The sequence below is a fragment of the Larus michahellis genome, chromosome 23, assembly GCF_964199755.1.
Source record: "Larus michahellis chromosome 23, bLarMic1.1, whole genome shotgun sequence".
Taxonomy (NCBI): Eukaryota; Metazoa; Chordata; class Aves; order Charadriiformes; family Laridae; genus Larus; species Larus michahellis.
Genome location: NC_133918.1, coordinates 3,160,064 through 3,183,928, shown reverse-complemented (window position 1 = coordinate 3,183,928; position 23,865 = coordinate 3,160,064). Strand labels below are relative to the sequence as shown.

Sequence of the window (23,865 nt, the reverse complement as noted above, 5' to 3'; positions counted from 1 at the left end):
GAATTTGGAGAAACCCATCGTTCTCCTAGTGACAGTTATTGATAGGCAGGAACATTGCAGGAAGATGAGGAGAAAAGTAACTGTGGAGACTGGAACTTGTTAATCAACAAAGGGGTTTAGAAGAGAGCTCGCAGGTTTGATCTGCAACCCATTATTTGCGTGTTGTTTCCTAATTCAGGAATGTAGTGGAAGGACACTGCGGCTTACATCTCCTCTCCTTTCAGGGTTCTTTGAAATGAAAATGAAGTATGATGAAAGTGATAACGCATTCATTCGAGCTTCCAGAGCTGTCACAGACAAAGTCACTGACTTAATAGGTAATGTTTCATCATTGCTGTGAAAGCGCCCCTCTAGCCTCTTCGCTCCGTTCCTAGTGACTGTGAGCGCTGTTCTCTATGCCTTACTAACCTTTGGGACGGATTCTGGAGCTTTATCATATTTTGCACGGATCGTTATCCAGTATCATGCAGTGTAGTAACCTGCTACCGGATCGGAGCTGCAGTGCGATGACAAGTGCTTGTGTGGGATAAATCTCAAGCCTAACTTAAACCCTGCAGTCATTCACACTGTTCCTTCCCTCTGGTATATAACCAAAGGTTTTTCTCTTGTTTTCTGGCGACAGTTGTCGTGCCACCAGTCTCACTGAATTGTTTTATTAGGTGGATTGTTCTCGAAGACAGAAATGTCTGAGGTTTTGACAGAGATACTCAAAGTGGATCCATCCTTTGACAAAGATCGGTTTTTAAAGCAGTGCGAGTATGATATAATCCCCAATGTCTTGGAGGTAAGGTGGGGCAGACTATGATGCATTTGTTTTATTTTTTTTCTCCTTTACTATAAAATAGAAGATTTTTCTTTTAGATTTCTGATGCTGAAGTTAAAAGCTGGGACAGTATTTGCTTCTCAAGCATCCAGCTTTGCACAGAACACGAGATAACCTTGGGAAAAGGGAGTTGGATCCCACATAACAATTTCGTTTAAAACCATATTTCATAATTTAGTAGTCTAGCAAAGTTTTTTCTTGCCTCGAAAATGACTAACCGTCTTCTCCCCTGAGAAATGGTATGAGCATCAGAGGGATCAAACTGAAGTAGATGAATGAACAGTAGTGGGTAAATGGTGATATCAAATATTGATAAGGGTAGGAATTTGGCGTGTATGTACTGCTGGATTCTAAATGATCTGTGACTGCTTGGGAAGAAGACCAGGTCATGACAGATGCTTCAGTGAAAATATTTCTGGCACTGGTCAAGGGAAGTATGGGGAACTGAACGTTTTTAAAGACTGAAGTATCAAAGCACTCAGAGGATAGTGCTGATGAAGGATGTGACTTCAAGTATAAATGGATATAGTTCCTCTCACTGTAACAGTATGTCAGAAAAGACAGAATGAAAGTAGGGGATTTGAAAAACCACAGCAGAAATTGTTTTGGGAGATTTATATGAGGCCGGAGAAAATGAGGCTTGAAGAGAGAAACAAATGCTAAGAGAGAGCAAAGTGTTATTTTCTCATCCTACGAGACAGTGATCACATCTCAAATTGATACAGGCTAATACACAGGTAGAAATATTTATGGTATTCCTAGTCATGAGGTAGCGTTATAGGATGAATTAAAAATAATCTGATGTTTGCAGATACAAACATCCAAACTGATGCAGAGTTAAGTTTTGTCACCGCTGTCTTTGTCGTGACTGACTCGTGTATCAGCGGTGTGACGGGAGCTGCAGTGCCGACAGTGAAATAAGACAGACCTGTCATAGTGAATCTGCGTTTCCTGACGGTGCCGTGTCACTAAAGCAAGCTGCAAACAAATGGGCTCTGGACTCTTGGAGGATGAATTTTTCACAGGAGAGGTTTTTTCATCCTGTAGGCAGCCAGCTTACAGATGCCATCAAGTGCCATTTATAGGCATTATGTTGAAAAATGCCCTGCCGCATATAACTACCTTCGTTTTGAAATCTGCTGAATTCCCAGCATCTCTCTTGGTATGAATTCCCGGTGTTTATTACGCCATGTTTTAAAGAGAAGCCTTTTTGTGAGTTACAGTGTGATTCTGTTCATTCTGTGCCCTGAATTTTTCACAGTTTTCAAAACTGTCGATCTGCTTCTGTTTTGTACCCCTGCTGCTGTCACACCCCACCTCCCAGCATTTCTGGGTAGTGTGCATCCTGCTGAATTTTTGGCCGGGAAGGTTTAGGATAGCTTTTCTCTTAATTATCGAAAGCTTTATGTACATCTGACTCAATACATGTGTGGTTCTAGAAGTTCTTATTTGCTGTTCCTCTCTGAAGCTCCTGTCCTCCTCCAGAGTTTCATAAGATGCAGGATTTAAAGTAGTTTGCTGCTGAAAGTGCTGATAATTTCAACTCTTCGTTATAGGAGGTATTTTAAAATGTTTGTATTTTATTTGATTTTTCTCTTTTAGGCTATGATGTCTGGCGAGCTTGATATCCTCAAAGATTGGTGCTATGAAGCGGTAAGTAAAGCTCCTAAAAATGTCTCAAAAGGTTATGATTCTCACTTTTAAGTAGGCGTCTTGTGCCTTCTGTGTTTGCAAGCTGTCCAACTGTTACACCTGGGGTGTTGCTTACCTGCTTTGCCCAGCTGCTTCCCCGTGTGACATGCTCATACAATACAACACCATTGCAGGCAGGTGTACGCGCTGGACTTCTGGAATAGTCTGGATATGAGAGGAGAGCTGTTTGGAGACAGCGAATCAAGAAATAAACTAGTCCAACTGACTCCAGTTCTGCACTGCCCTTCTTGATTTGGATGGGCTTTAGTGGAGCCTGTATCCCAGATGCGGGGTGAGAAGGTGCAGACGTTTGAGCTGACCCAAAAAGGTGATGCTTTTCTGCTTACAGAGTCAAGTTCTCCTTGGAGCTACTACACAACCACAGCTCCACTGCAGTATCCTAGCAAATAGTCCTGGCAGGCTGAAGTTTTCCAGAGAACGGAGCGTAGATGATCTACAGCCTGGATAATCTCACTGCAGAAAACTGAATCTTCGTGTATTGTACAAAAACTGGTTTTGTTTTTGTACTGCGATAAATTTTCAGTATTGGATCCACTTCTTGAAACGGTGATTCGGTTGCAATGCAGTGATTGTATTATTGTCCACTTAACTTCATGAAAGCAGATCCGCTCCTGACAACACAGATGAACACTTGTTCTGGCCTTCGCTCTGCTCCAAAATAATTGTGTTATAGGCAACACACACCCATCCTTTTCCTATTTCTGAATAATTCAGCTGCTTAAAGTAATTGTTCTCCTTACTGATCACCACCACCAGAGGGCTGGGAATCCACACGCTGGAAGAGGCGATTTCTTGTATTTCATTTTGTTGCTGCTGTTAGTTGTGATTAACATCTTTGTAACAATATTGCGGTATGTAAGAATAAGATACTTAATGCAGTCTGAAAATAAAAGGAAGTCCTTTATTGGTTCAAGCAACCTTTGAAATGACACCGGAGAATTCCTCTCCAATCTTGGGAGGGAAGTAGCAGATTCACTGCAATTTATAAGACAAAAAGCAAACCCTTCTAAGCTTGTTGCAGTTATAAATTAAGCTTATGGGTCGCGAATCATCCATAAAATAAGCCAAGGGAGGAAATGAGAGTCCTATTAATGTGAATGCAGGAGATAAAGGCTCTTGAGCAGAGTCATACTGCAAGTGTTAAGTGTGTGATATTGATCCCTAAAGTGCTGGAATACAAACCAGTAAAGCAAAAACTTACTTAAGTGGCAGGTAGACCCACTGAGCTGCAGGTTGCTCTCAGCCCACTGGCTTAGGTGTAGTTTATGGTTGGTAGAGGTGTCTCTGCCTACTGTCCTCAGTAGCCCGGATCTGTAACTCCAGCGTCACTCTAGTGACTTTGCCAGTAGCTTCTGTAGGATATTTGCATTTAAATGCTTGTGATGAAGGGTAGAAGATCCATGGTGGGGAGGAAGGTAGGGACTGCCTCCTGTTTGTTTGATACCTGCCAAGAGTACGGTGATCATGCTGGAAGCCAGGAGAAATTCACTGTCCCCAACAACAGTTCTCCATGCATAAATAATGAAGCATATGTGCCTGAAAGGAGACAGGAAACGCTGGTCTGCCTCCAGGGTCTGGCTGGGTAGTAAGAGGATAGCTTGGTTCCCAGACTCTTTCTCCTTGTCTGCTGTCAAATCAGAATCGTAAGTGCCTTGGCTGTCAGGTGCACACGGTTTATGTGCATACTCTGTTGTGAATGATGGATCTCCTGGTCTGGCCAGGGGAGGTGGGATTTTTAGTGAGAACTTGGTTATTGGAAGCCCAGAGCATTTGATGTAGCTGTTTGATACCTCGCAAGACATAATGTGTTCGGCATATTTGCAAAAAAAAAAAGACTTTTACCTTTTTTGGTGGTTCTCTCTAAGCAAAAAATCCATTTTTCTTTGTGACAGAACAAATTCAAACGTGTAACACAAGTTTGTTGCTTCATTTAGACTTACAGTCAGCTGGCCCATCCAATCCAGCAAGCCAAAGCCATGGGTCTCCAGTTCCACTCCAGGATTCTTGACATTGACAACATTGATGTGAGTGTCCTTTTCTATATTTCACCTTGGGGGATGAATTAGAAACTCATGACCTGAGGAGGGGTTTTCTTCTTTGCTCTGATTGCTGGGTTTTTTGCCTTGTGCCAATCTGGTATTTGCTGTTTCTGCTCACGGAGGAGCAGATCACCGCTGCTGGAAGGGAGAGCTCATGGGACAGACTCGCTACGGTGTGATCAAGCCTGAGTTACCGCATTGTGGTTTGTCTCCTCGCTGTCAGGGCACCTTGGGCTTAATCGCCAGCATCTAGATTGAGAAAGGCTAATGATAAAGGCAAATAGCACTGACCTGGTGCTTTCATGAAGGGCTTTGGTGGTGCTTACTCTGGAAGATAACGCACAGTACTCCTGTGACTCAAGGTTGTGCAGGTATGGCTGTTAGAGAGAATTATCCGCTCTTCTGGATGGCTCTTGATGAGTGGGGAGTGGAGTCGTTTCCTCCTTAGGAGCAGTTGGGGACTGTGGCCAAACGTCTGCGCAGTCGTAACGCTCTCTGCGTTCCCCTTTATTGAGGAGCGGGAGGTGATATTGTTCTACTTAGCGGTAACTCTACAGTAGTACTTCTATTTAATTAAGTTGTTAGTGCCATCTGTCACTGGCCCCCAAGTTTTCTTTCAGATCTTTCTTTCCTGCAATGGCAAAAGTATCTCAAAGAAATTACTGCCTTTAGTTAGACCTTTTATGTCCCATAACCAGCTCTGCCTCAAAGGGACTGTCCAAGGGGAGGCAGGGAACAGGGCAGCTGTACGTTAGCACTTGAAAACATGTCTGGAAATAATCTGAACTCGGATCAGCTGTTTGCCTTTGTCACCAAAGGTGCTAACTCAAAGGTGGCAACATTCAGTGTGTGTTTCTTTTGGAACCAAGTATTATGGTATACCTGTCCAATATACCCCAGCTGTGCAGTGTTATCCTCGATGAAATTATAAGCTGGATCCATTTGGACAATCAGCACAAAGCTAACTGCAGGGTCGTTCCCATAGGAGCAGAGAACACTGAGCTATGTAGCGGGGGTCTAAACCCAGCGGTGAGCTGGTCCATGGTAAGGAGCTGGAGGATTAGAAGCTTTTGGGTAGAGATGTGACTGAAGCCTGATGATAAGGGGATGCTGTTTAGAAAGTGAGAGCTGTTCCAGGTGTTGGGTGCATTAGCTGGACAGATGTTGCTTACTTGCGGTCACACCCCTGTAAGCCAAGAAGTCAGGAAGAATTCAGCAACATCATGGACAAAAGAGCTAATAAAACCTGATGCTGCTGGTGGGTCGCTGAAGGGCGGACTGCTGATAGTGGCTTTTCTGTATCTGCTGCCCTTTGTGGGAGTCTCTCCTTTTGTGCTCACATCATTAAAAACCTGGAGTGGGTGCAGGAGAGCTCCAGAAACACGTGAGGAAATGCCCTGCGGCAAGAGACTTGGTCTGACCTGCGTAACCCTGCAAAAGAGCAGCGGGAACTGACTTGATTAATGACCGTGTATCTTCACAGGGCGCAAGAAGATCATCTACAGGGCATCTCCTAACACAAAAAGCTAACGTCTGGTCCTCGTTCGAGGGCCGTTTTGCCTTCTGGTCGTGATAGGCTTCTCATTTTCTCTCCTCCATCTGGGTCCAGAGGAAACGATTCCTCTTTCTTCGGTAACTCTGGATACTAACCGCAAACACGTGCCAAATGAGCAGGAAAATTTCTGTGGCATCTGCAATTCTCTTGATTATCTTCAGCGATAAATAATGTGGTCTAACAGAAGTAAAGCTAAGGAAGTAATAAACATGATTGCTTTTTTCGAAGCATCTTATTTAAATTAAAGGTTTTTCTGTATCGTCTAGGAGACGTGATTTCATTGTGTGCTAAATAACTTCTTTCCTCTGTAGGTGCTAATTAGTATAGAGCTGCGCATGGATTCCGAGCGGTGGCTGGGAAGACATTTCCTTATTAACTTCTTTTAGATACCTGTATTTTTGCATGAAATTTCTCAAGAAAATTACATTTTAGCTGGAAAACGATTGATATGGAACATAAATGAGTGCAGTTCTTATTACGCTGTCTGTATTTTGAGAAAGGGGGATAAAGGGTGTTGTGTGTTTAAATTTTTAAATGCGTTTCCCCAGAGGAGATTTATGGGAGTACGTTGAGTGATCTCATCCAGGAAAACAGTTCAGTGAGTTTGGGGGGAAAAAAAAAAAAAACAAACCGCATTTAGAAGATTTAAGGGAATTCACATGCTGCAAAGTTGGCAGCGTTAAAATTAAAAACGGGTTTTTCAAACATAAGCATCTGAACTCATGTTCCAGGTACTTGCAGGCACGCTCTTCTCCACTAGAGAACTACAGCCTTTAAATTTAATGGAATTTTGGATCCTTGATATTTCTCAGGACTATTTATTATTATTGACTGCCTAAATGTAGTTTTAAGTATGTGACTTGTGAAACGGGGTTTCTGAACTTAGCGTAGGAGGAATGATATAAATACTGTCTTGATTATAGAGGATTTTTTTGGGTTCATAGTACTAAAAAATAATAAAGCAATACCAGTATGGAAGTCTTGGTGCCCGTAAGGGATACAGCCTAGTCAGTGATATGGTCCTGGGCCTCCTTGAAACCCATGTGCAATTTTGGGAAACAAAGCTTAATTTTCCGTTCCTCTCTGCTTTTCGGTTAGTAAGTTCTTGGAATATTTAATGGAGTGACCTTAGAAGAGAGAAAATAATCCCGTCAAACAAAAGGCTCTCACCTTGAAGCCTTTCTGCTGCTTAGTTCTTTGTATCTAGTTCTGTACAACTTTATGTCGAAAATTCATTTAAAAGCAAGAGAAAAAAACTTTGGTTGGTGTACTTTCTGAAGAAAGTGTAATTTTTTTTTTGGTAAGAGTAAGGTTTCTTCTATTTTTAGTTTCTGATTTGGAAATAATGGAACAGAGCTTGTTCCTGTTTCCCAGATTTTTAGACTTGGAAAAACGATGAAAACTCTCAGAACAATTTTGGGAAAGCTTTTAAGTACAGGGAAAGTTTTTGGGGAAAACGCTTTGCAATAAGGTCTACACCATCTGTATTAACAAAGCAGGTATAACCTGATTAAAATAACTAGATTCAGCTCGAGAAGAAGGCGGGGTTGTTAGCTGTGTCAAACCATAGCAGTTGTGATAAATACTTGATACTTTAACATTAATCTGCAGAAATCGTCGGTTTTCTAACGGCATTTTCTTTCGTTGCAGCTGGCCATGGGGAAGATGATGGAGCAGGGACCAGTATTAATCATCACTTTCCAGGCTCAGGTCGTGATGGTAATTAAGAACCAGACAGGGGAAGTGGTGGAAGGTGACCCGGTAAGTGATGCTCATGGGCTGCGTGCGGTTTCCCCGGGTGCCCCGCTAGTCGTCTCGGTCGGTGCGGATCCATCTGGGTGCAGCCGGAGCCCTGGGTGTCCGCTACGAATGATATGCCATCTTGTGGGTAAGCCCAGTGTGGGCTCTTTATTCCTGTCAGACTCTTGAAGTGTTACAACCCATTAATTGGGAATTATCATATATGAGGAGAGTCTGCAAACGTCTAGAAAGGACAGAAAAAGGGATATTTTAAATTCATGGTGAGGAGAGGAGCTGGAGGTATGACCACCAGCAGTGCTTTCCCTCCCAGTTGCTGCCGTGCCTGGCCAGCACGGTCCCGGCCTCCGGTAGGGCAGGATGCTCCCAGGACAAGAGGTAACAGGCACAAACTTGCCCATGGGAAGTTCCATCTCAACCTGAGGAGGAACTTCTTTGCTGTGAGGGTGGCAGAGCCCTGGCACAGGCTGCCCAGAGAGGTGGGGGAGTCTCCGTCTCTGGAGACATTCCAACCCCGCCTGGACGCGTTCCTGTGCCACCTGCTGTGGGTGACCCTGCTGTGGCCGGGGGTTGGAGGAGATGGTCTCCAGAGGTCCCTTCCAACCCTATGATTCTGTGGTTATCGCCTCTGAGTTCTGCTCCTTTGGCACCCTCTGGGACAGAATTGAACTATCCTGCTGTAGATTAAAGCCTCCCTCACACAGCTTCCACCTGCTCCGGTTCTTTTTTTTCCTCCCTTTTCCTTTCATAAAGGGCACTATAAGAACAGAGCTGGAGTTAAGTCATTTGTAGGGGGTGAGGAAAATCATAGAATCATGGAATGGTTTGGGTTGGAAGGGACCGTAAAGCCCACCCAGTGCCACCCCCTGCCCTGGGCAGGGACACCTCCCACCAGCCCAGGTTGCTCCAAGCCCCGTCCAACCTGGCCTTGAACCCCTCCAGGGATGGGGCAGCCACAGCTTCTCTGGGCAACCTGGGCCAGGGGCTCACCGCCCTCACAGCAAAGAGTTTCTTCCTCAGATCTCATCTCAATCTCCCCTCTTCCAGTTTCAAACCCTTCCCCCTCGTCCCATGGCTCCCCTCCCTGCTCCAGAGTCCCTCCCCAGCTTTCTTGGAGCCCCTTTAGGGACTGGAAGGGGCTGGAAGGTCTCCCCGGAGCCTTCTCTTCTCCAGGCTGAACACCCCCAGCTCTCTCAGCCTGTCCTCACAGCAGAGGGGCTCCAGCCCTCCCAGCATCTCTGGGGCCTCCTCTGGCCCCGCTCCAACAGCTCCTTGTCCTTTCTGTGCTAACTAATCACTAAGTTAATGTTTTTGGCCGCTGCCTCACTATGCTAGTACAAAATATCTTACAGTGCTGCAAGCCTTTACTTCCACAAAACTCTCCCGTATCCAGTTGTATGAAATGCTGTATATGATACAGCTTCTAATGGGAACCTCTGACACGGGGTGATTTGTGGAGTGGCCGCTGTGCAGCAAATCTTGGGCATCTCTGGGGATCGTACTTCACTGTGGTTCAGCTTTTCGCACGGCGAGTCCAGCCTGTCTCTTCCGTTGGGAGTGATGCTAACTGGAGCCTGTCAGATGGAACCACAGAACATGCTCGTTACCAAAGTTAACGACACAGCAGGTTCGAGGAGCCAGTGCGTTTTCTGGAATACCTTTGTTCTCGAGCGGCTCGCTCTCCAGACGGCTCAGGCTTGTATTGTGTCCGTGCAATGTTTAAGTAGCTTAATGATGCATAATGGGGGACATTGTGAGATGCCTGGAGCTGGCAGTTTCTAGCAGACTTCCATTAAAATTAATACATGCATTTAATAAATATTGTCTTTTTGTGACCATTCTCTAGTCCAGGCTGTAAGTTTACCAAAAAAAGGGACTAATTTTAATGATGGGGCCCATCTGGACTGATTTATAACCTGTCACGTCAACTGCAGGGGAGGAACAGCTGATACAGTGATTTCTTGCATTAAATTACTGCATTCCTAGAAGATAGATATTGATGTGATAATTATTGAACAGGATATCAAAGTCCGTTTGCTGTCGGATTGCTCTGGAGCAGCAATAAATCAAGGAGATGCATTAAAATTCTCCATTGGAAACAAAACTTCAGCTTTAATCAAACGTCAGATGCAGGCTGGCTGGTAACGAGGATTTGGTGCTTACTGAGCTGCTCCTGCCGAGCATTGAACAAATGGCCTAGGGAGAAGGAGCCTCGAACTGTGAACTCTTTAAGGAGAAATACGCTTGTAATTGCGGCGGTGTTTTACCTAGTTGCAGTTGTTAAAAGTCCCCACTGCTGTCCCCGCAGCCCCAGTGAGATGTGGGGAGACCAGGCAGCCCGTGATGGGGTCGGACCAGGCGTAGGAGCAGTTAATGTTGGGCGCCCCTGTGGAGCACCGCAAAATCAATCTGGGAAGGCGAGGCCTTAGAAAACCCATCGAGCGAAGTCAAGGGAATCTTTTTCAGATGAGGTGCTGAAGGGCAGTGAGGCAGGATGCAGTTTGTCGCAGCAAACTCTGGGATTAAAGGACAAAGTTTCGCCTTGCATGCTAGAAATCTGCATTTGGGAGTCCGCCCGTCTGCTGTCCCACTTTCTGTGAATATATGCAGCAGCATCATGCACTGTACAGTGAGGATTAAGGTGTACCCTATTAATAATAAAAGCACCAGATCAGAAACCCAGAAGTCTCTCCGCTTTGGAAAGGCAGAATTTTGATGTTTCATCACGTCTCGTTTCCAGGAAGAAAGCCGTGCCACTTGTTCAGTACTGCGCGCTGCGAGATCGCCAGCCACTCTAAGCTTATCTGCTCTTCATCCCTTCAGAAATCCCGCGTTCAAGAACATAAACTTTGCCAGATGTAGCAGAGCTTTGATGCTGAAGTGTATGATTAAATGACCTTTCATACACAATCTTATGAAATGAACTTTGAAAATCACAAAAATCGTACAAATTAAGGTTTCACTGATGGTGTTAAATCAGTTACCCCCTTCATCTTGAGCTTATGCTTAGTGTTTTGTACTCGGGAAAGACCTGTTAGCGTAGCTAGAATATCCATGTACAGCCTGCCTCCAGCAGGCAAAAGTTTTGGTGTTTTTCTTTTCTTGTCCCCTCTGCTCTTCCTTCTGACGTATCCCAAACATCTGCATGACTCAAGTTTTCAATCACTCGTAACGCTGCTGAGCAGAGCCGAAGCAAGTTAATCTGCTGAAACGCTGAGTGAGGAAAGAAAAAAACCAAGCGACTTTACGATATGTGATATTTCTAAAGCATTAGTTTTCTAATGACTGGTCTGGTACAGGAAGTCTCCCCCCTCGCATTCATGTGCCTAAATTATAACCTATAAAGATTGACACATTTGATCAAAAATGTGGTCGTTCAGTACACACCCGGGAGCTGAGCCAACACACAGCCTGATCCCTCAGTGATACTTCCTTATCAGAGCGAAGACTCTCCCTGGTTAATGGTTAAATGATAAAATCAAAGTAACCTTTGATTTGCGGAACGGCTCCGTGACACTGTGCCAGATTTGGGCTCTTGGCAGCCCCGTCTCCGATGGCAGTGTCACCTCTCTCCCGGGAGAGTCAGGGACTTTGGCACCGGCAGCTGCGGGGACTCTTCAGGGAGTTGTTTTCATAAGACCATGAGTGATGGCCTCAGGATGTGCTGAGACGCGGCTTTCATCCTTATTCACTTATTATGAACAAAACTGCTGGCGTTCTCATTCCATGCATCAAGGATAGAAAAGATGGAAAAGCTTATAGGTTTGGGGTTTTTTTTCAGTCTATAACCCCGTATGGTGAAAGCGGTGTTTGCACAGCAAAGATTTGACCGCAGAATTAACGTGTGTCTGTGGCTGGACTTGATACGATCTGATTTTCATTGATAAATGTTGGCTTTTTTTGCTCTCGGTCTCTCCTCAGACCTGGTGGTGATAATTTCTGGATAATTTGAGCTGCTGACATTGAAGGGTGAGAGCTAGCGACACAGCGGTGGGGAGGGGATGCGGCTCACGGGCCGACGGGGAACAGCCACGGGAAAGAGCCTCAACTTGATGGAAGGTTACAGAGAGCAGCGCAGCCTGGCGGCTGACCAATTTGAAACCAGAAATTTGTATTTAAAAATAAGGTCAAATTTTATTATACTACTCTTATGTGGGACCTTTGGGCTTAGAGAGCAAAATGACAAGGACAATCTGTGGAGGAAGCGTGGAGCATGTCCCCATCAGCGCTGAGCTAGGAGGTCTCTGAGCATCACGCACGCTCTAACGACAGGATTTTCCTTCCAGGACAAGGTTCTGCGGATGCTGTACGTGTGGGCGCTCTGCAGAGACCAGGATGAACTCAACCCCTACGCTGCGTGGAGGTTACTGGACATTTCCTCCTCGAGCACGGAGCAGGTTCTCTGAGCAGAATCGCATCCAAGGGCTTCCTGTACCTCTCTTGAAGCAACGCCGTCTCTGAACTCGCGCCAATCTGCTGTATGATGGACTCTGGGGGAGAGAGGCCAGATTGGCTCCTTTTCAGAAGAACAGGCTATTCGGTGTGCCCTCGTTATACCAATCCCCATAATGAACTGGACGAGTCTGACATATCTGCCTTACGCTTTGCTGTGTAGTATTGCACTGTAAGGATGTACGGTAGATTGCAACGTGAATGGTCTAAGACACTTGCAGCTGCTGTCGGCTCCTTTTTTAATTGTGGCTGAAGGAGGCTGGTTTGGGTCCTGTATGTCTCCCAGTGCTTCCAGTGTTGGACGGAGGTGGGTATCGGAGAGTGAGATGTGACAGGTCTGATTCCTGTCTGCTGTCATCCTCTGGTGGCCTCAAAGCATCCCTGAAAATAATGTAGAGGTGCTTTTATGGCACGTTGGTCTTAGCTAACATACATCTCTTGTACAAAGTTGCACCAATAAGCCTTCTGTTGCTGCAGTGTCTTGCACTTTACCAAACCAAATACAATCAGGACTTTGCACGTGACTCTTTGTTGGCATGGAACGGGGTCAGGATGGAGATGTTGGCATCATCAGGTGGGTTCTCAAGGTCGGTTCCAGGGTGGAGTTCGCTGCCCATGATAATATTTATATATCCACAGCTTTGCAGGGGGAACATTGTTGTTTCTGGTGTTCTGTTCATTCTGTCAGCTGGTACCACTAAAGGACGCACAACTGCATTTGGAGTTGTGCACTGGCACAGGCTGCCCAGAGAGGTGGTGGAGTCTCCTTCTCTGGAGACACTCAAAACCCACCTGGTCGCGTTCCTGTGCAGCCTGCTCTGGGTGACCCTGCTGTGGCCGGGGGTTGGAGGAGATGGTCTCCAGAGGTCCCTGCCAACCCTGTGATTCTATGATTTCTCTGCTGGGTTAATCTGGTGGTGTGGAGGAGACAGGCTGTAACTGGCTAGGAGGAAGCAAGCAGAGCTAGAGCAGTGGTCAGGAGGAGGAGGGATGGGCAGAGTAACGATAAATGAGTAAAAAAAATGCAATAACAGGTAGAGTATCACCTCAGGTATAATGCGAGATGAGAAAAGAGGGTGCAGTTCACACACCTACTGCGTAAAGTGCATTACGAGCACGGCTTTCTTCACCGGATGGAACCTGTGCTTCAGGGGAGTGACACACTTGGCCTGGGAGTCCCCGGTAGCAACTGGGAGGCGTCAGAGGGTGAGCTGCTGGCACACTCACATGGACCCTTGGCTCTGGGCTTCTGCTGGAGGCTGAGTTTGGGGGCTGTGGTGTGGGTCAGTGCGTCAGCTGCCTCCCTCCCCTTAATGGAAAGTGAGGTTGTTGTGGGGGGGAAAATTGATCACAGAGTAGGAGATCAAAGGACTGATCTGCTGCCGTGTTCTGCCGGTGCACAACCCAGCGGGATGCAGGACAGCACTTCCTTGACATTATGATCAAACAGAATAATTGCCAGTTCTTCCTTTCTTGTCAGCGTCCGGATCAGTTCCTTTGGAGGAAAATGGGATTATCTCACAGCCCTTGGGTGAGACATTTAACTCGAGCGGCTTTCTTGGAGCGTGAGGCGATGAGTGTGGCAAATTCAATAGCAGAGTCTGCCCTGTCCCCTTAGAAGATGCGCAGACCTGCTGTCTGGCTGGGAATGTCTGTCTCTCCTGGGGCAGGCTCCGGGTGGGACACGGTCCCTGCTGCCTCCCTCATCACGCAAATTTTCTTCCAGTGAAATAATTTCAGATTTTTACTTAAATATCTCGAGCACTGGTACACAAACTAAAGATCTGAGCAGAATAAATTACACAATGTACAAATCGCGTATGAAATCGGGAATGCCTGTGCCTGCCTGCGTTCAGAAGTGGCAGATGAATGATGTGGGCTTCGTTCGGTGGGGCTCTTTCTGGGACAGATCCCGTCATCTCCGCACACCGCCTGTATCGTGTGTGCAGAGACTCAGCCTTTATTTCAGCGTCTGGACCACTGAGTCCACATGCAGTGTTGACACTGAGTGTCTTTGAGATGCTTCTTGAACCTCAGCGGGGATGGAGAAAGTCTCACCGACGAGATTATGCAGAAATTGCGGCCTCCGAAAATAAAGACTGGTCGTCATCTGCGCTGCTTCCTCAGTCGCTGGTCCGACAGGAGTCTACAGCAGCCTGGGTATGTCTGTGCAACCTGCGGCCCAAGTCTTTTGGGATGCTTCTGTGAAGCATGCACAAAACTTCTTTTCCTCAGCGTGCTTTTCACTTTGTTTAAACTGGTGTTGGGGTAAAAAAGATCCGAATTCAGAATGTAAAAATAATTGGTCTGCCCAGGACAGCTGCCGCAACTTTGGGTCTGCTGCATGGGATGTTTCCTTCAGCTGCTGTCTTGCTCACTGCTCGTTAGCAGCTTTTCTGCAAAGGTGCAGTGACATGAAGGTAATTAGTAAAAAGAAATGAGATTTAAGGCGTGGAGGAGTGAGGGTTTACCACCCCGAGTTCCGTAGCAGCGAGTGCTGCGTCTGCCGGGTGTTCGCGGTAGTCTGGTCTGCAGCGTGGGTTTGTTGCTCACCTGGGGATTCAAGGTGACTGTGCTAAATCCGCCTCTTGGTTTTTTCAGCAAAATTGGTGCATGATCCCGGGCCCGGGAAGCCGGGGATTGCTGTTCCCCGTGAGCACGCTGGTGAGCTGGGTCAGAGCCCCCCACGGCATCAGTTCTGGCACCCCCAATTGTAAAGCTCCCCCAGTAATTTGAGCTTGCACGTGGGTTCGTGCTGGTTTTAACACTAAATGTTTTTCTGTTTCAGTCATCTCTCCCAAGATTAAATCTACATCTGACCAATCAGGATCTTGATTTTTGACTATCAACTCAAACCATTTTGCCACTTTAGAGGAGTCATCCCGATACCCTTTAGCTATTTCTTTCCAAGCATCTAAATCAGTGGAAAAGGGAATTTTTACTCTAGCTGGTCGTCGTGCCCCGTTACCTCCCGCAGCGGGGCTATGATTTGTGGATCTGTCTTGATTTTACACCTGGTCCGTGCTGTAATTGGAGTAAAAGCTTCTCCCCCCTCCCTACTACTATTATCTGCTTCAGATGGTGATGTCGGGCGTTCGGGGGACAAACCCTCGGGTGGAGGAGGGAATTCCAAATCCTATCTCTGTAATCCAGATCTCCGTAAAACCAACATCAACTGCAAAACAGTATTGTAATTCAAAGATCCGTTAAAGGGCCATTTTTCCTTATCCTCTAGTTTGTACAGGGGCCACCATTGATTACCATGCTTAATTAATGTCTTCCTGTCTACATTCCCACCAAGGCTATTGAGTCTTAACTTCGGCATTTCACGGCATCGCTTCAAGCAGCAGCAGCACTCGCAGCCGCTGGAATGAACCATCCCCAGGCTCTGCTCAGCTCAGAGATCCCTGGTGGTTGCGGGAGAGGTGGAGGCTCTGGCTGCCTGGCTCTTCCTCTCCCAAACCCTTGCCCAAGCTCAGACTGGGATGGCGCCGGGCGCTCCGCACCCCCCATCCCTTTGGGTGCTGCCGGGGGCTGAGGTGGAGCTCTGGTCATGCCGCGTCTGCCGCTCTGCTCGGCAGAGCCTTGCCGGGATGGGGTGGGAGTGGGAGTCTCGCTGCTCAACAGGCTTTTGGAACCTCTTTCCCCACATCTCGTGGGTCATGACAAGCATCCTCCATAGCATGCGGGAAGGTGGGTCTGGAGGCAGCATCCTGCCCGAGGAGGAACCCGTTTCTCCCTTGTCCTGGGACATTCCTCGTCCCCGAACAGCAACGGCTGAAGGGACAGCGGAGAGACTTCACTTGTTGCATCTCAGTGGGAAGTGTAACTTAATTAATTATCCCAAGAGCTAAAGTATAATGATCTTGGGACTTATTTTTTTTTTTTTTCAGAAGTAATTACAAGTAGCAATCTCCTGGGAGGTGCAGATAGTTTTGGATAGAAAGGCGGTGCTCAGCCTGCGCAGAGCAGGGAGAGGATTTTAAATTATTTTTAAACACTTCTCATGAGTGAGCAGATTTACAGTGGGCTGTAAATATTTTGCGGCGCTGAGTTATAGTAGCGCCGCGCAGGCCTGGGCTTGCTGGCAGCCGCCACGACGGCACTGCTGTAAAGGCATTGGTGTGTGGCGAGATCTTGGTGGTGCTTATAAATCTCTCTAAAAAAAGATAATGAGCTAAATTGGTAGAGGGAGAGCACCCAGGACGGGGAGATCTGCACCCACGGGCTGCGTCTGGGGGCTCAGCCTCTCCAGCCTGGTCCGCTGGGAATTAAATACAATAATAATAATAATAATGTAAACTGCTCTGGCAGTCCCTTGTTCTTATACGCAGAGGTGTTTTGAAAACTCTTCCGTTTGATAAAGAGATTTGGGATCGTTGTGACAACGTCGTAAATCTCTTAAGTCGATGCCGCGTTAACCCACTTTAATAATTTTACCACCACATTGATTCTGTATATTGAAAAAAGAGATTTATGTCTTTCCCTGAATTACTGACTGCAGAGAAGCTGTCATTACTGCTGCTTTTCGCAACGAGACTCTTCCCGCAGCCCCAAATTTTCTTGTCCCTCCTCCAGCACCAGAGTCCGTTTCACAGGTCTCGTTGCACTACAGCTTTGAGATCATTGCTATTTTTCTTGGCGACGCTCTGCGAACGTATTTAATGACATCCGATATTATCTTTTGCCGAGTGCCGCGTGCGTGTGTTTGTGAAGCCTGGTTTAATTATTGAAATATTAAATACCTTTTGTTGTGGAGCTGGTTGCTCGCCGTACCCCGTCAGTATGAAAACAGGCAGCTTGACGAGGGCTTTTGGAGCCGGAGATCCATCGGTAGCTGGCTGGGACCGTGTGTCCCCACTGCTGTTCCTGTAGGCGTGCGTTCGGCGTTGGTGGGACGCGGCAGCGCTGGAGTCCTGGGAGAGATATTTAGTGGTGAACCCTTTGTGCCAGCACATGAGCCAGCCCCGGCACTGGGTCCTGGTGGCAACGGATGCTCTTCACCCCTCCTCCTTTGGGGAGAGCACCCTGAACCTGGCCATCATGCTGGAAAGGCCAGGGGGAGCAGGACCTTGTCCCAAAGGGTGTCACATCCCACGGTGGCCACAGCCAGAGGCTCCCCGGCTCTTTGCAGGGCTCCCTGAGACGGACGGCTCTGCCATGGGACGGTGCTTGGAGGTGTCCTCGGCATCCTGATTGCTGCTCATGGCCATGGGATGCTGGAGCTGGTTTTTGTGGTCTTGGCTGTTCTGGGGCAATGTGACAGTGGCCACTAGGCTGCGTTGGAGTGTGCTTTAAACTCCTGGGCTGCAGAGCCCGGCCACTGCCGCAGCACAGGGCTCGGCGTCGGGACCCTGGCCCAGCAGGGACGAGGCAGACACAGGAACAATTTTGGCCAGAGCTCCCTGTTCCTCAAGCAGGGATGTCCAGTTCTGGGCTCCCCAGTTCCAGAAGGACAGGGAACTGCTGGAGAGGGGACAGCAAAGGGCTGCCAAGATGCTGAGGGCACTGGAACACCTCTCTGATGAGGAAAGGCTGAGGGATTTAGGGCTCTTCAGGCTGGAAAAAAGACGCCTGAGGGGGATCTTATCGACGCTGATAAATACTGAAAGGGGGGGTGTCAGGAGGATGGGGCCAGGCTCTTCTCAGTGGTGCCTGGGGACAGGACAAGGGGTAACGGGCACAAACTTGCCCATGGGAAGTTCCATCTCAAGACGAGGAGGAACTTCTTTGCTGTGAGGGTGGCAGAGCCCTGGCACAGGCTGCCCAGAGAGGTGGGGGAGTCTCCGTCTCTGGAGACATTCCAACCCCGCCTGGACGCGTTCCTGTGCCCCCTGCTGTGGGTGACCCTGCTGTGGCCGGGGGTTGGAGGAGATGATCTCCAGAGGTCCCTTCCAACCCCGACATTCTGTGACTCTGTGATCCCAGGTCAGTGCTGGTGTCTGGTGGTGAGGGACGGGCTTGTCCCTGTGGCACAGTGAGCTCAGCCTGTCGTTTGCTTGGAGCTTTTGGCTCTGCAAAGGGCAACTGCTCCTTTTCCTCAATGAGAAGAAAGTGGCAGGAGAAGGTGGGACGCGGCTGCTGGCAGGGGGTCAGTGTGCCACCAGAAGCACACGAGATCTAACGTTGCCCACCCCACAAGGATATTTGTTTGAATGGGGGGGAATTAACCCAACCCTGGTGTTCGGGGACATCGCCGTCCTTGTCACACCAGCCTGTTCTGGTTCCTGGCAGCCCTTCGGAGCTGCCGCTGCTTGGCTCGGTGCGGGGGGTTATTTAACGCACGTCTCTCTATTAGCAGGGTGTCAGATCAGGGCAGTAGGGGCTGAGCCCACTGTATCTGGGGGCTCAGTTCTGCTCTGCTGAGCCTGTTCCCAATTACCTGGCCGTGATCTGCGCTGTAAGAGGCTGGCAGATGTGTTTCTCGCCCGGTTTCCCGACGAGGCACCGCACATCAGCTCCTTCCCGTGCTGCGGGGCTGGGGAAGTGGTGGCTGGAGGTGCTGGGGGGGCTGTGAGCAGGCTGTGGGACAGGGGAGCAGGGGCTGCCTGCGGCAGGAGTTCGCAAGCTCAGACCAAGGGCCTGTGGGAGGCCTGGGTGTATCCGCTCTGTCCTCGATGGAGGGCTTGGGTTGCGGCTGGTGCTGAGGATAGTGGTGATGGGACCTGTTTAACCAGTGTCCAGCCTCTCGCCAGAGACACGTCTGGGTCCTCTCTGGCCCTGAGCTGCGCCGTTCTCCATCCTGGGTGCTGGCTGAGGATGCTCAGCCGGCGGAGAGGGAAGTCCTCTCACCTCCTGAGCTCCTTGCTCATGCTCTGTGTATGAAAGCTCGGGTTGAGCCAACTTCGTGGAGCAGCAGCAGCATTGCAGGGGGCTCAGAGGTGGCGGAGCAGCTTGCTGTGGCCCCGGCAGGGCTCTTGCGGGGCTGGCAGAGAGAACGTTGCATTTTGGGGGCAGGTAATATCTTGGGGGGGAGGGATGCGGAGAGTTGGTGGAGCCCATGGTGCCATGAGCACAGCTGAACCCCTCTGTCGGCCGCAGCAGGGGCTGGATTTGGCCTCCGCGAGGGCAGCGCCCCAGCGTGGCGGAAAATAACAGACTGGGGAGGGCTCTGAGAAGACAAAGGCCAAACTGGGAAGCGGGAGAGGGACAGCAGGACCTGAGGGGATGGGGTGGATTGCTCTGGGCATGCTGCCGGGACAGCCTGGCTCCCCATGGCCCCCTCCAGCTGCCAAGATCTGCTGTGGGGAGAAGATCCCCCCCACCCCCCTTCAGTGCCCTGGTGTGTGGCCCCAAATCAGTGCAGACCCACCAGACTGGCACCATGGCTCGGGGACACCAGTGGCTTGGGGACAATAACCATCCTTCCCCCCAAGAGCTGACAGGAGGAGACACCGCAGCCTTGCATCCTGAACCCTGGGGACTGTTTGCTCATGTGGATTTGCATTTCGTTAATAATGAATGAAGGATAATTTGCTGTAATTAGGGCCTGAACCCTGCCAAAGTGGAGGGGTTTTGGGCTAAGCCAATTAACAGCGGTGTGTCGGGGTGTTTAACGAGCCTGGGGAGGCTGAGTGCTGCAGGGCAGGAGGCGGTGCTGAGGTCGCTGCGGGGGGACACGGCAATTACCCTGGGTGACAAAACGCTGCCCAATTACTCATCAGGTACAAACAGGCTCTTGCGTTTATCCCGAGTGATTCCGTAGGGCCTGGGCGGGAGTAAGGGGGGGCACGAGTCTGCAGCAGACGGAACGTGCGAGAGCCCAACGGGGCCGTTTGACACCCTGGATGAGCTCCCCCCACCCAGGAAAGAGCCCCATCTCCAGGTGGGGGGGGGTCCAAGTCACCCCCCGCAGGCAGGGATCCAGCCCAGGATTAGCACTCGGAGGAGGCAGCTGACCCTGCTGAGGACCTGCAGGAGAGTCACCCCCAAGCTCCTGCTCCCTGTCCCCGAGCAGGGACAGGGGGTGACCGGGTGCTGGTCCATCGTTGCGGCTGCCAGCATCCCATGGGGGGGCGGGGGGGGGGGATGCAGCACTGCACAGCCCAGGGACAAGCTCGGATTGGTGGGTTTTTTTCCCTCCCAGGATTTGCCAAAACTCTCGAAAGATGGATCATTATTTTCAGGAAATTAAATAATTTTTATGGGCAGAGGCTCTATTTAGAAATCATAAACAAACAAACAAATAAGAAATGTGTCGCTACGGCTGTTGGGAATTGGCTTTTCGTACAAAACTTTGATGGAAGTGGCAACATTTATTGTGGGCATTTGAAGTGGAAAATTTCAGGCTTTTGTGGAAACCCTGCCCACTTCCCTCCATGGGTGGATTTGACCCAATACGGGAAATGTGTTGGTATTTGATGGTTGAACTCGATCTTAAAGCTCCCTTCCAACCTAGAAGATTCTGTGATTTCCTTGACAAATGTTCTCAGACATTCCCATGAATAACCGAATGATTTCAAGGCAAATAGCAATTTCAGGAGACAGCATTAGTGTGGTTAGACCCTGCGTTTTCCATCCTTCCCTAAAACATTCCCTTGGCATGGTTGCTTTTCCATGGTGGATGCAGGTCCTGGCCAGGCTGGGATGTCCCCACATCCCCCCCAGTCCCTACTGGTCTGGGCTGCTCGGGCAGTGGGGGCTGCTCGAATTAAATCATATCCGAAGCAAAGCGAGATGCTCCCCTCTGCCCCGGGCCCTGTGGGGCAGGCGGAGGGGCTGGGGCTGATGCTGGTCCCCCACGATGCTCTGTCCGTGGGAAGGAGATGATGGAGCAAGACCATATCCCACGTTACCCCCGCTCGTGCTCAGAAGCACCGTCGGCTTCTCCGTGATGAGACTTTTTAATCCCCGGTGTTGCCCATGGCCGCTGATGTGTGGAAGGAGCCGGCCGCTGTCTAATTAGACAGATTGATTTGTGGGACTGGTAGAAGCAATCAATTTGCTCACAGGGAGACAGCTGGGATTGAAGCAAAACGCTCCTTGTGGTAACTCCTCTGTGCTTTTCTCCTCAAAATAAGCTCTCTGGGCAGCTCACCCTCCTGGCGGAGGTGTGTGAGCACCCACACGCCCCGGCGCTGGGCTGCAGAGGACATCAGGGCTGCCAGGTCCAACCGGGGAGCCCGGTTGGCACCAAAGCCACCGTTCCCTTGGCAGGGAATCTGCCAGGCTACAACCCCAACCCCTCCCTGGGGCTTACGGCAAGGCTGGGAAAGGGCTTCTGCTCCTCAAGGCTGTGTTGGAGAGTGTCAGTGCCGTGGCTGGAGTGGACTTGGCTGGTGGGGGGATTTGGCAGCCCCTCATTCCCCGCCGCTGCCCATCTTCCATCTTGTGCTTCTGCTGGCTCGTGGGCCCCGGAACCAGGTCTGGGTTTTGTGGTAGGCGATAAGGACGTGCAGGGTTTAGATGGGAACGCTAAAGCTTGTGACGCTCGTCCCCCCGACAGTGTCCTGGCTTCACTCCCCATCGAACCCTGGCCAGAGACGTGCAGGGCGGATCGACAGGGCAGGCTGATTCTGCAGGACCGGGCTTGGTGTCTTTCCTGGCTTGGCCAGAGCACGGAACCCTGGTGGCTTCTCCATTTTCCTCCCTGATACGGTCTCCCTGTGTCTCTGAGCACGGTGAGAGCCGCTCTGAAACCTCACCTCCAGACAGGGCATGAGCCTTGTGTCCATCCCTAGGCAGACTAACGCACGCTCGGGGAGTTTGCTGTCACGCTGTTGATCCAGCCCTGGAAGGCTGAACTTGACTTCTTCCTCTTTTTTCTCACGATGGCAGGGTAATCGAGAGACCCTCTGGTAGCAACGAGGTGGCAAGAAGGTGACGGTTGGCCAAAGCCCCTTGGCCAAGGCTGCGGTGGGCCGTTGTGTTTGGCAAACGCAGCGGGGACCGAGCTGGGGGCCACGGCCACCTCCTCTGCATCCCCTGCGCAGCCGGGCTGTCAGCCTGCGACTCCTCCGAGATGAATGGAATCACTTTAGCTTGTCCCAGCGGTGTCAGAGTGATAAACACATCCCTTGGTGGCCTCTGACAAATCCGGTGCTGTGAGGCGTGCCGGGGGAGCCGGCAGGATGGAGAGGAGTGTGTTGGGTTCATCGGGAAGCTGCCGTCGTTTGGAGTAACCGATGCTGATGAAGCTGGGCTTTATTGGGGCTGTACTGGGAAATGAGCCGGGCTTGAAGAGGTGGGATCACCTGGGGGTGCGATTCCCCCCCGGCGGCTCCGTGTGAGCAGAACTGCAGGAGTTGTACAGTCACGTTGGACACAGGATGCCTTTCCTCCTGCCACTGGGTTGCCACAAGTCAGGCCAACATTCAGGAACGTGGCGGGGGCTGTCCTCAAAATTCAGGTGTGGGATTTGGTGAATATGATCTGAATTTCAGATGCTGGGCGCTTCCATCTGCTGCCAGAAGCCCTTGCTGTCAGGTATCAACGTCGGTACAGCTACAGCCTTCCATTTTTTACCAGCCTTCCATTCTTGACGGCTCTCTCTTTGGAGAAGATATGAGTTCAGGATGAGAACTTGCTTAAGAAATGAGTTCCATATTTTTTGATATGCATGGAAAAATCAACCCCAAATTGGTTACTCACAAGCCATTCCCAGAAGATTTTGCTCATTGGCCCTGGGCTATGAGGTTTGGCTATGAATATTCATAGCTCATCCCATTCCTCCTGCTGTTGTAACTCTGTGATTACCGTTGTTATAAATAAATCTCTCATTTGCTGGTTTGTGCAGGATCCAGGACTGCCCGGGGCGGCTCTGGGGCTGTGCTGCCTGAATGCTCTCACCTCTGGACCGGATCAGGGATGCTCCTGCCCCGTGGGATGCTGTGAACGCCTCGGCTCAAGAGAAACTTATAAATCCAAAAGAAACCGGAATGGCTGTTTCAGTGAGGTGACTTGTCTCGGTCCGTGTCCCCTCCCTCTGGCACTCAGGTGTGCTGGTGTTGACTGATTCCCAGTGTTTTAGCCTGGTCCACCCTGAAGCTGCCACACAACACTGCAGGGTTCTGGAAGCTGGGGAGTTCTTGGCCACGTGCTGCTTGATGGGACAGTCAGCCACGAGCTCCTCAAATAACTCCCCCCGTTTTCCTTGTGCATCACCTGAAACGGAAAAATATTTTCCTTGGTCATCTCCAGGCTCTAATTTTTCTTCATTTATCTTTGCCAGCTAATTCTTAGCCTGGCTGCAATGGCTCCCGCTGTGTGTATTCAGATCAGACACAGCCATGATTCACTGTAATAGCTCCTAAATACTCATTTAAGCCAGTTAAGTGACCATGACTGTAATAAACAACCTCTCGTGCTGTTTCTGCTCTGGCTTGCTACGGATCGAGCCATGCCTTGAGCCTCGCAAGGTGCTACCACCACCCCGATGTGTGGGAGCGTTTGGGAGCGTTGGGTGGGCTGGGTGCTGTCGCCGGCGGGGTTTGCCCTGATTCTCTCCATCCTGGGCTAAATCTTTTCCCCCCGGACTCCTGGTGGGAGTCCTACGGGTGGGATAGCAAGCCCTGCACTACTCTGGG

At 49.6% G+C, this 23,865-nt stretch overlaps 1 protein-coding gene across 4 annotated transcripts in view; it reads left to right on the top strand.

Moving 5' to 3' along the window:
• TIMM44 (translocase of inner mitochondrial membrane 44) overlaps positions 1-23,652 on the top strand; it is a 34,792-nt gene extending 11,140 nt beyond the window's left edge. For 2 of the 4 annotated variants that reach the window (XM_074565688.1, XM_074565689.1), the window contains exons 8-13: positions 225-317; positions 660-784; positions 2,426-2,476; positions 4,471-4,560; positions 7,781-7,891; positions 12,175-12,859. In XM_074565688.1, the coding sequence (XP_074421789.1) occupies positions 225-317; positions 660-784; positions 2,426-2,476; positions 4,471-4,560; positions 7,781-7,891; positions 12,175-12,294 (590 nt within the window). In that variant the 3' untranslated portion in view covers positions 12,295-12,859. Of the gene's footprint in view, positions 1-224; positions 318-659; positions 785-2,425; positions 2,477-4,470; positions 4,561-7,780; positions 7,892-12,174; positions 12,860-22,117 lie in introns of those variants that run through there. The other 2 variants (XR_012584470.1, XR_012584471.1) reach the window with 2 other exon arrangements.
• The last annotated feature ends 213 nt before the right edge of the window (positions 23,653-23,865 follow it).